This window comes from Macaca thibetana, chromosome 11 (genome assembly GCF_024542745.1).
Source record: "Macaca thibetana thibetana isolate TM-01 chromosome 11, ASM2454274v1, whole genome shotgun sequence".
NCBI lineage: Eukaryota > Metazoa > Chordata > Mammalia > Primates > Cercopithecidae > Macaca > Macaca thibetana.
Window position 1 is genome coordinate 117,833,545 of NC_065588.1, and position 13,177 is coordinate 117,846,721.

Here is a 13,177-nt window from a genome sequence, read left to right on the forward strand (position 1 = left end):
TAAAACTACAAAAATTAGCCAGATGTGGTGGTGTGTGCCTGTGGTCCCAGCTACCTGGGAGGCTGAGGTAGGAGGATCACTTGAATCCAGGAGGCAGAGGTTGTAGTGGGCCGAGACCGTGCCACTGCACTCCAATCTAAGAAACAGAGTGAGACTTTGTCTCAAAATAAATAAATAAATAAATAAATAGTTTTCCTCTCTCTAAAAAATCACTAAGAACAAACGAGCTTTCCAGAAATATGCTCCAGGTTTAGCCAGAGACTTCCCATTCCCCCTTGCATGTGGGTCCCAAATGGCTGGGGGAGAAGACCGTCATTTCCACAGGGCATTTCAGCCACTTACTCCAATCCCAAACTTTAGGATTGAGTAACAAATTCAAGATGTAACCAGACTGGGACAATAGGGAATGGTGAGGCCTGTGACAAACTAGAGAACACACGGCCCATTTAAAAAGGGGGAATGCTACCCAACTCCAGCTTACCTCCTATGGGGATGAAAGGCCCACTAGACCTTTACTTTTTCAGAAGAAATCAAAGATGCAGAGTTTTATTTGAAATCTCTGCATTTTTAAATGTTAGCAACTAACTAAAACTTAAAAAAAAAACCCACGGTGAGTGACACATCCGTGTGCTGGTTCGGCCCATGGGCCACCAACTTGCAAACATGGCTCTGCATATGACTGAAAGTAATGCCCACCCCCCTTTGTTTTGAGTTTCCTTCTTAAATGTCTTACCATTTCTTGTCATTTCAATATCAGATTGGAGTCTAACTCACAAGCCCTGAGGTAGAGGCCTCTTTAGAGGGAGATTAGTTACAAAAAGTTATTACTGCAGTTCAAAGTACTAGACATAATTAATACATTAATAACAATAAATAATATATTTTAAAAGACTCTGTTTCAAAAAAACAGAGAGTTGCCCAGGCTTGAGTGCTGCGGCGTGATCACAGCTCACCACAGCCTCGAACTCCTGGGCTCGAGCAATTCTCCCACCTCAGCCTCCCAAGTAGTTGGGATAAGAAAGCACCATCATGCCCAACTAATTTTTTAATTTTTTAGTAGAGATAGGTTATTGCTATGTTGCCCAGGCTGGTCTCAAATTCCTACGGTCAGCTGATCCTCTGGACTCCTAAAGTGCTGCGATTACAGGTGTGTGAGCCACCACACCCACTCGATAAATTTTTTTTTTTTTTTTTTTTTTTTTTTGAGACGGAGTCTTGCTCTGTCACCTGGGCTAGAGTGCAGTGGCGTGATCTCGGCTCACTGCAACCTCTGCCTCCCCAGTTCCATCGATTCCCTGCCTCAGCCTCCTGGGGAGCTGGGATTACAGGCACACACCACCGTGCCCAGCTAATTTTTGTTGTTGTTTTTTTTTTTTCCAGTAGAGACAGGTTTCACCATGTTGGCCAGGCTGGTCTTGAACTCCTGACCTCAGGCGATCCACCTACCTCGGCCTCCCAAAGTGCTGGGATTACAGTCGTGAGCCACCGTGCCCGGCCAATACTTTTTAAAATTGCAATTGTTATTGGTAAGCCTGGGCAACATAGCAAGACTCCATCTCTACAAAAAAACTTTAAAACTTAGCTGGGCATGGTGGTATGTGCCCATAGTCCTAGCTTCTTGGGGAGATTGAGGTGTGAGGATTGCTTGAGCCCAGGAGTTTGAGGCTGCAGTGAGCTATGATCACACAACTACACTCCAACCTGGGAGAAAGAGGGAGACTCTGTCTCTAAATAATAATAATGGCCAGGTGTGGTGGCTCACGCCTGTAATCCCAGCACTTTGAGAGGTCAAGGTGGGCAAATCACCTGAGGTCAGGAGTTCAAGACCAGCCTGGCCAACATGATGAAACCCCGTCTCTATTAAAAGTACAAAAAAATTAGCCAGGCGTGGTAGCACGTGTCTGTGGTCTCAGCTGCTCGGGAGACTGAGGCAGGAGAATCACTTGAACCCAGGAGGCAGAAGTTACAATGAGCCAAGATTGCACCACTGCACTCTGGCCTGGGTGACAGAACGAGACTCCAACTCAAAAAAATAATAATTAATTACTTAACAATAATTAAAAATAAAAAGAATTTTCCCCAAGTGCCCTGAGCCTAGCATCTCACGCTCATACCTCCCGTTTCCCTCTGTGTGTGGCCCCCTGCGGCCACCAGGGGGCGCCCTGGGCTCTGTCCCTCAGGGAAGAATTTTCATTTGTGTATGACAGGCTGCGGGAAAAGAAGATTATTCTAATTGGAGATTTCATCTCTGAGAAATAGGTTGTGCTGGAGGGAATCATGTCACTGGCTTCCCTAGGCCCTGCTTGAATTTATACACTCCCTGGGGCTCTCGGAAGCACAGATACAAGGAGCCCCCTAAGGGTTACACCCTACACGCCGCTCCCCTCCGAAAGTCCAGGGCAGGCTTTGGAAGAGAAAGATCAAGTCGGCCGGGCGCGGTGCCTCAAGCCTGTAATCCCAGCACTTTGGGAGGCCAAGACAGGCGGATCACGAGGTCAGGAGATCGAGACCATCGTGACTAACCGGTGACACCCCGTCTCTACTAAAAAAATACACACAAAAAAAAACTAGCCGGGCGAGGTGGCGGGCGCCTGTAGTCCCAGCTACTCGGGAGGCTGAGGCAGGAGAATGGCGTAAACCCGGGAGGCGGAGCTTGCAGTGAGCTGAGATCCGGCCACTGCACTCCAGCCTGGGCGACAAAGCAAGACTCCGTCTCAAAAAAAAAAAAAAAAAAAAAAAAAGAAAGATCAAGCCTTGGGGCCCTTTCTGCTGGAAACTGCCCCGTACTGGACCTCACGAGATAACCACAGATAAGGGATGGCTGGGCCTGGGCGGCCCCTTATGCCAACTTGTCTCAAAGAGCTTAATTAGTTAACAACGGATTCGGGTCCCACTGCTCCCTAAGCTGGGGCCTTAACAATCACAAACTCCCTCCATGCCGTGACTAAAAATATCCCACTGTGAAAATAAGGCAGGCATCAGGGAAGAATCGCCATCCACCGGCCGACAAGGGAGGTGCGGCTTGGGGAACTCCTGCTCTGGGGAACCAGCATCCTCCGGGGTGACCCCTTCCCACGGGGAAAGAGACCCGCCAGGCGTCAAGGTACCTGGGGTCTCTCAAGTACCCTCCCTCCATCTCAGCCCAACCGTCTGTGAAAACCCATCTGAAGTAGCTTGAATTGTGTCCCAAAAATTATGTGTTCAGGTAGGGCACCGTGGCTCCCACCTGTAATCCCAGCACTTTGGAAGGCGGAGGAGGGCGGATCACTTGAGGCCAGGAGTTCAAGACCAGCCTGGCCAACATGGTGAGACCCCGTCTCTACTGAAAATACGAAAGTTAGCCAGGCATGGTGGCACATGCCCGTAGTCCCAGCTACTCAGGAGGATGAGGCAGAATTGCTTGAACCCAGGAAACAGGGGTTGTGGTGATGCGGTATCACACCATTGAACTCCAGCCTGGGCAATGGAGCAAGATTCCGTCTCAAAAAAAAATTTTTTCTTCAAGGTGAAATAATCCTGAATTTAGGGTAGACCCTAAATCCAATGTCTAGTGTCTTTATGATAAGAGAGATTTGGACAGAGACACAAAGAAGAAATCCACAAGAAAATGAAGGCAGAGACTGGAGTGATGCAGCCACAGCCAGCAAACACCGGAAGCTGCCAGAAACTGGAGGAGGCCCGGAAGGATTCTCTTCTAGAGACTTTGGAGCAAGCACAGCCCTGCTGACTCTTTTAGTTCTGATTCTGACCCCCAGGACTATTAAATAACATACTTGGTTTTTTATTTTTTTTATTTATTTATTTTTTGGAGACAGAGTCTTGCTCTGTCGCCCAGGCTGGAGTGCAGCAGCACGATCTCAGCTCACTGCAACCTCCGCCTCCCAGGTTCAAGCGATTCTCCTGTCTCAGCCTCCAGAGTAACTGGGATAACAGGCGCGCACCACCACGCCTACCTAATTTTTTTATATTTTTAGTAGAGACAGGGTGTCACCATGTTGACCAGGCTGGTCTTGAACTCCTGACCTCCTGATCCGCCCACGTTGGCCTCCAAAAGTGCTGAGATTATAGGCGTGAGCCACCGTGCCTAGCCAAAAGTGTGATGATTTTTAAAAGCCAACCACGCTGGTCATCTGGGCTTTACACCTCACTGTTCTACAAGTCAGTAAGACCCAGGAGAGGCCGCGTCAACAAGCAGATGCGTTCCAGGTGGGGAACTGACAACCCCAAGAGAAAAAAGCTGTGAACACCTTCCACGGTCATGGGTTTCACAGGCTGGCACATTTGCCCTGCACCAGCCTGTTTTCATTCTATGATGTCTGAAATTTTTGGCTCTAGTTTGCTGAGCTATTAAAGGCCCTGTGCTAAAGGTGTCACCTCACTGAGTCCTCATGACCACGACGCTGTATTCCAAGTACTGCATTCCCCAAGAGCATTCCGCTTGCTTAACAGATGGCACAGGGATTTCGGTCTGATGCAAAACTTTTGGTCTTCAAAGAACACCTGGCCACACAGTGGTTCACACCTGTAATCCCAGCACTTTGGGAGGCCGAGAAAGGCAGATCGCTTGAGGCCAGGCGTTCGAGACTAGCCTGGCCAACATGGCGAAACCCTGCCTCTACTAAAATACAAGAATTAGCTGGGAGTGGTGGCGCATGCTGTAATCCCAGCTACTTGGGAGTCTGAGGCAGGAGAATCACTTGAACCTGGGAGGTGAAGGTTGCAGTGAGCTGAGACAGGGTCTCACTCTGTCACCAGGGCTGGAGTGTGATCACAGCTCACTGCAGCCTCAAACTCCTAGGCTCAGTAAATCCTCCTGCATCAGACTTTCAAACAGGCGCACGCCACTACACCTGGCTAATTTTTTGTTCCTTTTGTTTTGTTTTGTTTTGTTTTCGTAGAGTCGGGGTCTCACTATGTTGCCCAGGGTGGCCTCAAACTCCTGAGCTCCAGCCACCCTCCCACTCTGGCCTCCCAAAGGGCTGGGATGACAGGTGTGAGTCACTGTGCCGAGCCTAAGCAGCAATCTTTAACCTGGAGGGGGCATGAGGGGGCTGCTGAGAGGTGAGAAGGGGGAAGGAAAGAGAAAGGGCAGCGGAAGTGTGGGTAGCTGGCCAAAGCCAGTCTGACTCACCTTTGGCTGCAACCTATGTTCATGGCTTCATTGTTCTTTAAAGTAATTCAATGACATAGGTCTCCGCTGTTATGCCCATATCACAGTGAGGACACTGCAGTTTCACGAAGGGTCAGCGTTTCAGAATGGCCAAGAATCACAGAATCTGGTCCCCAGGAGGACAAAGCACATCCTCATTTTACATACAGGTAAACAGAAAGGTGGACTGGCTTGCCCAAGGCCACACAGTGAGTAGCTCAGAGCAGAAACCAAACTTGAACCCCAGGGTCTCCTGCGTCCTGAGTTCTTGTCCTTCCCATCTCATACAGGCCAATATCTTGGCACCTCCATCACAGTAAGTGTCTATATTTATTTCTCATTGATGTTGAGACAGGGTCTCTGTCAGATGCAATCACAGCTCACTGTAGCCTCCACCTCCTGGGCTCAAATGATCCTCCTGCCTCAGCCCTCTAACACTACACAGTCTCCCAGGTAGAGGTGCACGCCACTATACCTGGCTAATTTTTTATTTTTTTATAGAGATAGGATCTTGTTATGTTGCCAAAGTCGGTCTCAAACTCCTGAGCTCAACCAATCCTCCTGCCTCGGTCTCCCAAAGTGCTGGCATTATAGGCATAAGCAACATAGCAAGACATAGTCTCCACAAATAATTAAAAAATTAGCTGGGAGTAGTGGCATATGCCTGTAGTCCCAGCTACTTGGGAGGCTGAGATGGGAGGATTGCTTGAGCCTCGGGGGCTGAGGCTGCAGTGAGCTATGACTGTGCCACTGTACTCCAGGCTGGGTGACAGAGTGAGACCCTCATCTCAAAAACAAACCAAAACCTACATTACAATGAAATATCTAGAATAAGTAAATCCACAGGACAGAAAGCAGATTCGCAGTGAAGAGGGTATGGGACATGGCAGCTCTTAGGTACGGGATTGTCCGCAGTGATAAAAAGGTTGTGGAATAAGATAGTGGTGGTGGCTGCACACAACTGTGAATTGTTGGCCGGGCACAGTGGCTCATGCCCGCAATCCCAGCACTTCGGGAGGCCAAGAGTTGAAGACCAGCGTGGCCAACATAATGAAACCCCATCTCTACTAAAAATATAAAAATTAGCCAAGTGTGGTGGCGCATGCCTGTAATTCCAGCTACTCGGGAGGCTGAGGCATGAGAATCACTTGAATCCAGGAGGCAGAGGTTGCAGTAAGCTGAGATCATACCACTGCACTCCAGCCTGGGCAACAGAGTGAGGCTGTGTCTCAAAAAAGAAAAACAAAACAAAACAAACAAACAAAAAGAAAACCAAAATTGTGACTGTACCTAAGGCCACTGATTTGGACACTTTAACATGGTTAAAATGGTAAGTTTTGTAATGTGTGTCTTACCACAATTTAAAACATATGTCACACAAGGCTGTCCAACCACCTGAGCCCAGGGGCTCAAGATGAGACTGGGCAACACAGTGAGACCTCCGTCTCTACAAAAAATATAAAAATTAGCCAGACATGGTGATGCACACCTATAGTCCCAGATACAGGAAAGGCTGAGGTGGGAGGATCATCCAAGCCCAGGAGGTCGAGGCTGCAATGAGCTGTGATCATGCCACTGCACTCTAGCTTTGGTGACAGAGTAAGACTGTCTCAAAATGTAAAAACAACAAAATCACACAAATGAAAGAACAAATGGGTTTTTAGTATAAGCCAAAACCTAGTCATCTAAAGACTGAGTTGAACTGGGGGCTGTCTCCAATCACCAGGGCACTAGTTACCCTGAGCCACCACAAGCAGCAGCCTCTGAGGTCCCAGGAGAGAGCCCCTCTTCCTGAAACACAAGCCAAAGATCCTAGCAGGTCAGTCATCAAGCGGAAACCACCACAGCCCAGAAACATGAATCCCTCAGCGGCAGTGGGGGAGCTGGGCATCAGCTCTGAACTGTCTCAGACCCACATTCCTGAGCTGTGTTTTATTTCTTGGCCAAAGCAAAAGAAGCCCCCAACAACAGTAAAGAGAGAACAAGGCAACGGCGCGTACAGCTGGGGAGAACGGGCGGCCCACCCTCTGGGGCAGCACTCCCAACCGGAAAGTCAGTACTGGGTTCAAAATCGGTTTTTTGGCCAGGCGCGGTGGCTCAAGCCTGTAATCCCAGCACTTTGGGAGGCCGAGACGGGCAGATCACGAGGTCAGGAGATTGAGACCATCCTGGCTAACACGGTGAAACCCCATCTCCACTAAAAATACAAAAACTTCTCCGGGCGTGGTGGTGGGTGCCTGTAGTCCCCGCTACTCAGGAGGCTGAGGCAGGAGAATGGCATAAACCCGGGAGGCAGAGCTTGCAGTGAGCTGAGATCCGGCCACTGCACTCCAGCCCGGGTGACAAAGCGAGACTCCGTCTCAAAAAAATAAAAAATTTAAAAAAAATAAATAAAATAAATAAAAAAATAAAAAATCGGGTTTTTTTGGTTTTTTTATTTTTTTGAGACATGGTCTTGTTCTGTCTCCCAGGCGGGAGTGCAGTGGTGCACTCGGCTCACTGCAGCCTGGAACTCCTGGGCTCCAGTAAGCCTTCTGCCTCAGGCGCGCACCACCACACCTGGCTAACTTTTGTTTTTGTACAGATGGGGTCTCACTATGTTGCCCAGACTGGTCACAAACTCCTGGGCTCATGTGATCGGCCTTCTAAAATGTTAGGATTACAGGTGTGAGCCACTGCACCAGGCCTCAAAATTTTTTCTGGGTCTCCAGGGAGAGTGAAGGGCTGATGCCTGTCAAACCAATCAGAAACTCTCCTGCTCTGGATGAGGTGACGGCACCCACGGCCCCCGGCAAGCACTTGGCCACACGACATTTAGAGACACGAGCAGCGGCCCCAGCGTTCACGGGACCCTCAGGAGGCCTGTCCACCTAATTAACAAGCTCTTCAGCCTGAAAACAGCCTCATTAGACAAGGCTCAACTAAACATCTCTAAAGTCAGGTAAGTTCAATAAACGAGCTATTGTTTATTTATAAACAATAAACTACCTAAAGTCAGGTAGTTACAATAAACCTAGTTTCATGTAACTAGGTTACATGAAAAAGACAGCCTGGGCAACATAGGAGACCCCATCTCTACAAAAATTACAGAACAGGCCGGGCGCGGTGGCTCAAGCCTGTAATCCCAGCACTTTGGGAGGCCGAGTCGGGCGGATCACGATGTCAGGAGATCGAGACCATCCTGGCTAACACAGTGAAACCCCGTCCCTACTAAAAAAATACAAAAAACTAGCTGGGCGAGGTGGCGGGCACCTGTAGTCCCAGCTACTCGGGAGGCTGAGGCAGGAGAATGGCGGGAACCCGGGAGGCGGAGCTTGCAGTGAGCTGAGATCCGGCCACCGCACTCCAGCCTGGGCGACAGAGCAAGACTCCGTCTCAAAAAAAAAAAAAATTACAGAACAATTAGCCAGGTATGGTAGCATGCCCATGGCCCCAGCTACTCAGGAGGCAGGGGCAGGACAATCACTTGAACCCAGGAGGCAGAGGTTGCAGTGAACCGAGATCATGTCACTGCACTTCAGCCTGGGCGACAGAGCAAGACTCTGTCTTAAAAAAAAAAAAAAAGAAAGAAAGAAAAACTAGTGACACTCAGGGAGGCAGAGGGAAGTTTAGTGGTGGGGACTGGAGCATAAGGGGTCCGCTGCTAATTACTTCCTGCTGATTGTAGCCATTCAGGAACATGAGCCAGGAGACCTAGGATATTTCATTTTTATTTATTTATTTATTTAGAAACAGAGTCTCACTGTGTTGCCCAGGCTGGAGTGCAGTGGTGCAATCTCGCTCACTGCAACCCCTGCCTCCTAGGTTCAAGTGATTCTCCCACCCCAGCCTCCCTAGTAGCTGGGATTACAGGTGTGTGCCACCACACCCCGGCTAATTTTTGTATTTTTTTGGTAGAGACAGGGTTTCACCATGTTGGCCAGGCTGGTCTCAAACTCCTGACCTCAACTGATCCGCCCGCCTTGGTCTCCCAAAGTGCTGCGATTACAGGCGTGAGCCACCATGCCTGGCCAAGCCAGGATATTTTATAAGAGGCTCCAGATTTGTTTAACGTTGGGAACTAATTACAAAAATCCATTTAATCCTGTGCAGGCCAGATGCGATGCCCGGAGGCTGGGTTTGCCCAGGGGCTGCAGATTTGCAGCTTTCATCCCAGGTTGCATGATTTGTAAATAAAACCCACACAATCACCTCAATATCTTCTCCCTAAATTTGGGATTGCCTCTTGAGAGGAAGAAAATCACTTTCTCTACAGCCACCAAAAGAGTGGCGCATAGGCTGGGCGCGGTGGCTCAAGCCTGTAATCCCAGCACTTTGGGAGGCCGAGACGGGCAGATCACGAGGTCGGAAGATCGAGACCATCCTGGCTAACACGGTGAAACCCCATCTCTACTAAAAAATACAAAAAACTAGCCGGGCTCGGTGGCGGGCGCATGTAGTCCCAGCTACTCAGGAGGCTGAGGCAGGAGAATGGCGTGAACCCGGGAGGCGGAGCTTGCAATGAGCTGAGATCGCGCCACTGCACTCCAGCCTGGGCGGCAGAGCAAGACTCCGTCTTAAAAAAAAAAAAAGAGAGTGGCGCATAGACTCTCCCACTGAACAGCAACCAGACCCTAGGGTAAGTTACTTAACCTCTCTGTACGTCAATTTACTTATCTGTAAAATAGGGATAGTCAAAGTACTACAAGGCCGGGCACGGTGGCTCACGCCTATAATCCTAACACTTTGGGAGGCTGAGGAGGCAGCAGATCACTAGGTCAGGAGTTCAAGACCAGCCTGGCCAACATGGTGAAACCCTGTCTCTACTAAAAATATAAAAATTAGCCGGGCATGGTGGCGGGCACCTGTAATCCCAGCTACTCGAGAGGCTGAGGCAGGAGAATCGCTTGAACCCGGGAGGCGGAGGTTGCAGTGAGCAGAGATTGCACCACTGCACTCCAGCCTGGGCAACAGAGCAAGACTCTGTCTCAAAAAAAAAAAGTACTCCAAAGGGTTGTTGGAAGGTTTCAATGTGTTTGTACTAGAAAAACACCCCCAACAGCACCAAGTCATTGAGATGCCTCATTTCATATTATCACGAGCTGCCCGTGATTCCCCTGTGAGGAAGGAGGACGTCTGGGCTGCTTGCACTTTTTCTAACCCCTACCCCAGGCCTCCTCTACATCATCAAAGGGTCTAGGGTAAGTCCAGCCTCAGGCCAATCAGGTAGGTAGAGGCTAGGGATAGGAGGAGCCAAGTTTCATCCCTAGGAGGACATCTGTTCCCAGAACCAGCAACACCACACAGAAATAGATCAGAGAGACAAAGATGCTTTTGAAGGCAAAAATAGGCTAGGCCAGGCACAGTGGCTCATGCTTGTAATCCCAGCACCTTGGGAAGCTGAGGTGGGAGGATCACTTGAGCCCAGTAGTTTGAGACCAGCCTGGGCAATGTGGTGAGACCCCATCTCTACAAAAAAATTAAAAATTAGCTGACCATGGTGGCATGCACCTGTAGTCCCAGCTACTTGGGAGGCTGAGGCAGGAGGATCACTTGAGCCTGGGAGGTTGAGGCTGCAGTGAGCCAAGCTCGCATCACTGCATTCCAGCCTGTGCAACAGAGTAACACCCTGTCTGTCTCAATAGTAAAAAAATAAATAAATAAATAAATAAATAAAGTAAAAAAGGCTTTCCAAAAGCATGGAAAGACATTTCTTCTTCAGATTAGTATGGTTGTTTTGGGTTTTTTTTCAGGCAGGGTCTTGCTCTGTTGCCCAGGCTAGAGTGCAGTGGTGAGACCATGGCTCCCTACAGCAGTGACCTCCTGGAGTCAAGCAATCCTCTTTCCTCAGCCTCCAGAGTAGCTAGGACTACAGGCACAAGCCACCATGCCTGGGTAAATTTTTTATTTTTTGTAGAGATGGGGTCTCCCTATATTGGCCAGGCTAGGCTCAAACTCCTGGCCTCAAATGATCCATCTGCCTCAGCCTCCCAAAGTGCTGGGATTACAGGCCTGAGCCACCGTGACCGGCCCGCACCCAGTGAATCTTAATATATCTATATCCCAGGCCCAACACAAGGGTTCCTAAGTGAATACAATGAACAAGTGAACTGCCAATCCTGAGTACTTCACAGTCACTGAAGAAGAAACTTAAATTCAGTTTCCAACCCCAGGAGACAGCTAGCTGGCTTCCCCTGGGCATCAGACATTGGAGAAGGACGCCCAAATGCCTCTGAGGCCTCAACCAAAAAGCCTGACTAATGCTGAGACAAGAGGCAGTTCTACGCAGTGGCAGCCACACAGAAGCTCTGCAGTCACCCTTGAGTCCTCATCCCAGCTCCACCATCCACCTGCTCTGTGACCTCGGGCATGCCCCTTACCCTCTCTGAGCCTACTTCCTCATCCATTAAATGCATATCATAATGAAGACTTCCAAATCGCACGCAGCTACATAGTGCCCGCATTAGTTGGCCGTGTCAAGGACTGTGGGGATGCACAACCTGCTCATGTGAAACTGATGCATGCTCCAAGAACACTGTCCCAGGACAGCGAGGCTTCCTGACAAGGCTGGAGGGGTCTGTCTCTCAGACCCGGTAACAGCAACTGCCACACATGTCACATCTGCTGGTGGGGACTCAGGTTTCCAATAAGTGCTGAGAAGAAAACTCGTCAGCCACAGAGTGACCTTCCAAAATGAGGTCCTCTACAGCTCTTTTGTTTTTTTGAGACCCAGTCTTGCTCTGTCGCCCAGACTGGAGTGCAGTGGTACGATCTCAGCTCACTGCAACCTCTACCTCCCAGGTTCAAGCAATTCTTCTACCTCAGCCTCCCAAGTAGCTGGGACTACAGGCATGGGCCACCATGCCTGGCTAAGTTTTCTTTTTTTTTTTTTTTTTTTTAAAGTAGAGACAGGGTTTCACCATGTTGGCCAGGCTGGTCTTGAACTCCTGACTTCAAGTGATCTGCCCGCTTCAGACTCCCAAAGTGTTAGGATTACAGGTGTGAGCCACCGTACCCACCCTCTGCAGCTCTTAATGGTCACCTCTGCTTGGACACCCTACATAGGCTTTTGTGGACTGAGGCCCCCAGAAGCCCTCTCCCGGCACCCGCCCAATGCTCAGAGCAATCTGCACAGAGCCACCATGAGCTGAGCTGCCCCGTCACACTGAACAGGACCTGTCCAGCCCTCCTCGGCCGCCCAGCCCCAGATGCCACTCCTGCCCACCTTCACACCCTCCAGGAGTGCCTGGGGGTCCTCGATGCCCTCGGGGACACACTTCTTGTTCTCCGGGAGGGATTCCAGTTTCTCCACCAGAGCTTTCAGGCCCTTCAGTTCAAACTCGGTGAGATGGGTCCATTTAGCAGAGACCTCCGTGGCGGGAGAGCCAGTGGGGGTCTTGGGGTAGTCTACGGGCAACGTGGTGGACTTCACGCTCTCCTCTGACTCGTTAGACAAAGTCCTTTTGAGGAACCGCAAGGCAGGTGCTTTGGGCTTCTTCCCAAGGGCCTCCTGGTCCTCGGAGGGCATGCTGGTGGGTGAAGCGGAGCCATCGGTGGGCGGTTTGGGTGCCCTGTCCCTGCCCTCGCCCTCCTCGTCCTTCTCCTCCTCCTCCTGAGGCTGCTGATCACAGGCCTCCTCCTCCATCTCCAGCCAGGAATCCGAAGAGAAGCCGTCTATGCTGGGCTTCCTCGGGGCATCTGTGGGGGAAGGGTCACAAGAAAGACCGAGATGACGCCTAACTCCCTGCCAAGGTCTTTGGAACTTCCACTCCCCAAAAGTCCCCTTTACTCCATAGATCTAGCTTCTCTGACAATCCTAATGGTCAGTACCTCCAGCCTCTGGAAAGACCGTGCTGGATGCAGGTTCAGATCCCTACCCTGCTGCTTCCCGGCTGTGTACACCCACAGGGGTTGCCTCGCCTCTCTGAACACTGGCACTTTATTTATTTATATAAAGACAGTCTTGCTCAGTCGCCCAGGCTGGACTGTAGTGGCACCATCTCAGCTCGTTGCAACCTCTGCCTCCCGGATTCAAGTGATCCTCCTGCT

General features: G+C 50.1%; 1 protein-coding gene across 9 annotated transcripts in view; it reads right to left on the minus strand.

The window, feature by feature from the left end:
* The window catches only part of KDM2B (lysine demethylase 2B), a 155,983-nt gene that overhangs the window by 71,762 nt on the left and 71,044 nt on the right, over positions 1 to 13,177 (minus strand). For all 9 annotated transcript variants that reach the window (XM_050747866.1, XM_050747862.1, XM_050747871.1 and 6 more), the window contains one exon: positions 12,354 to 12,826. In XM_050747866.1, coding sequence (XP_050603823.1) covers positions 12,354 to 12,826 — 473 coding nt within the window. The remainder of the gene's footprint in view (positions 1 to 12,353; positions 12,827 to 13,177) is intronic.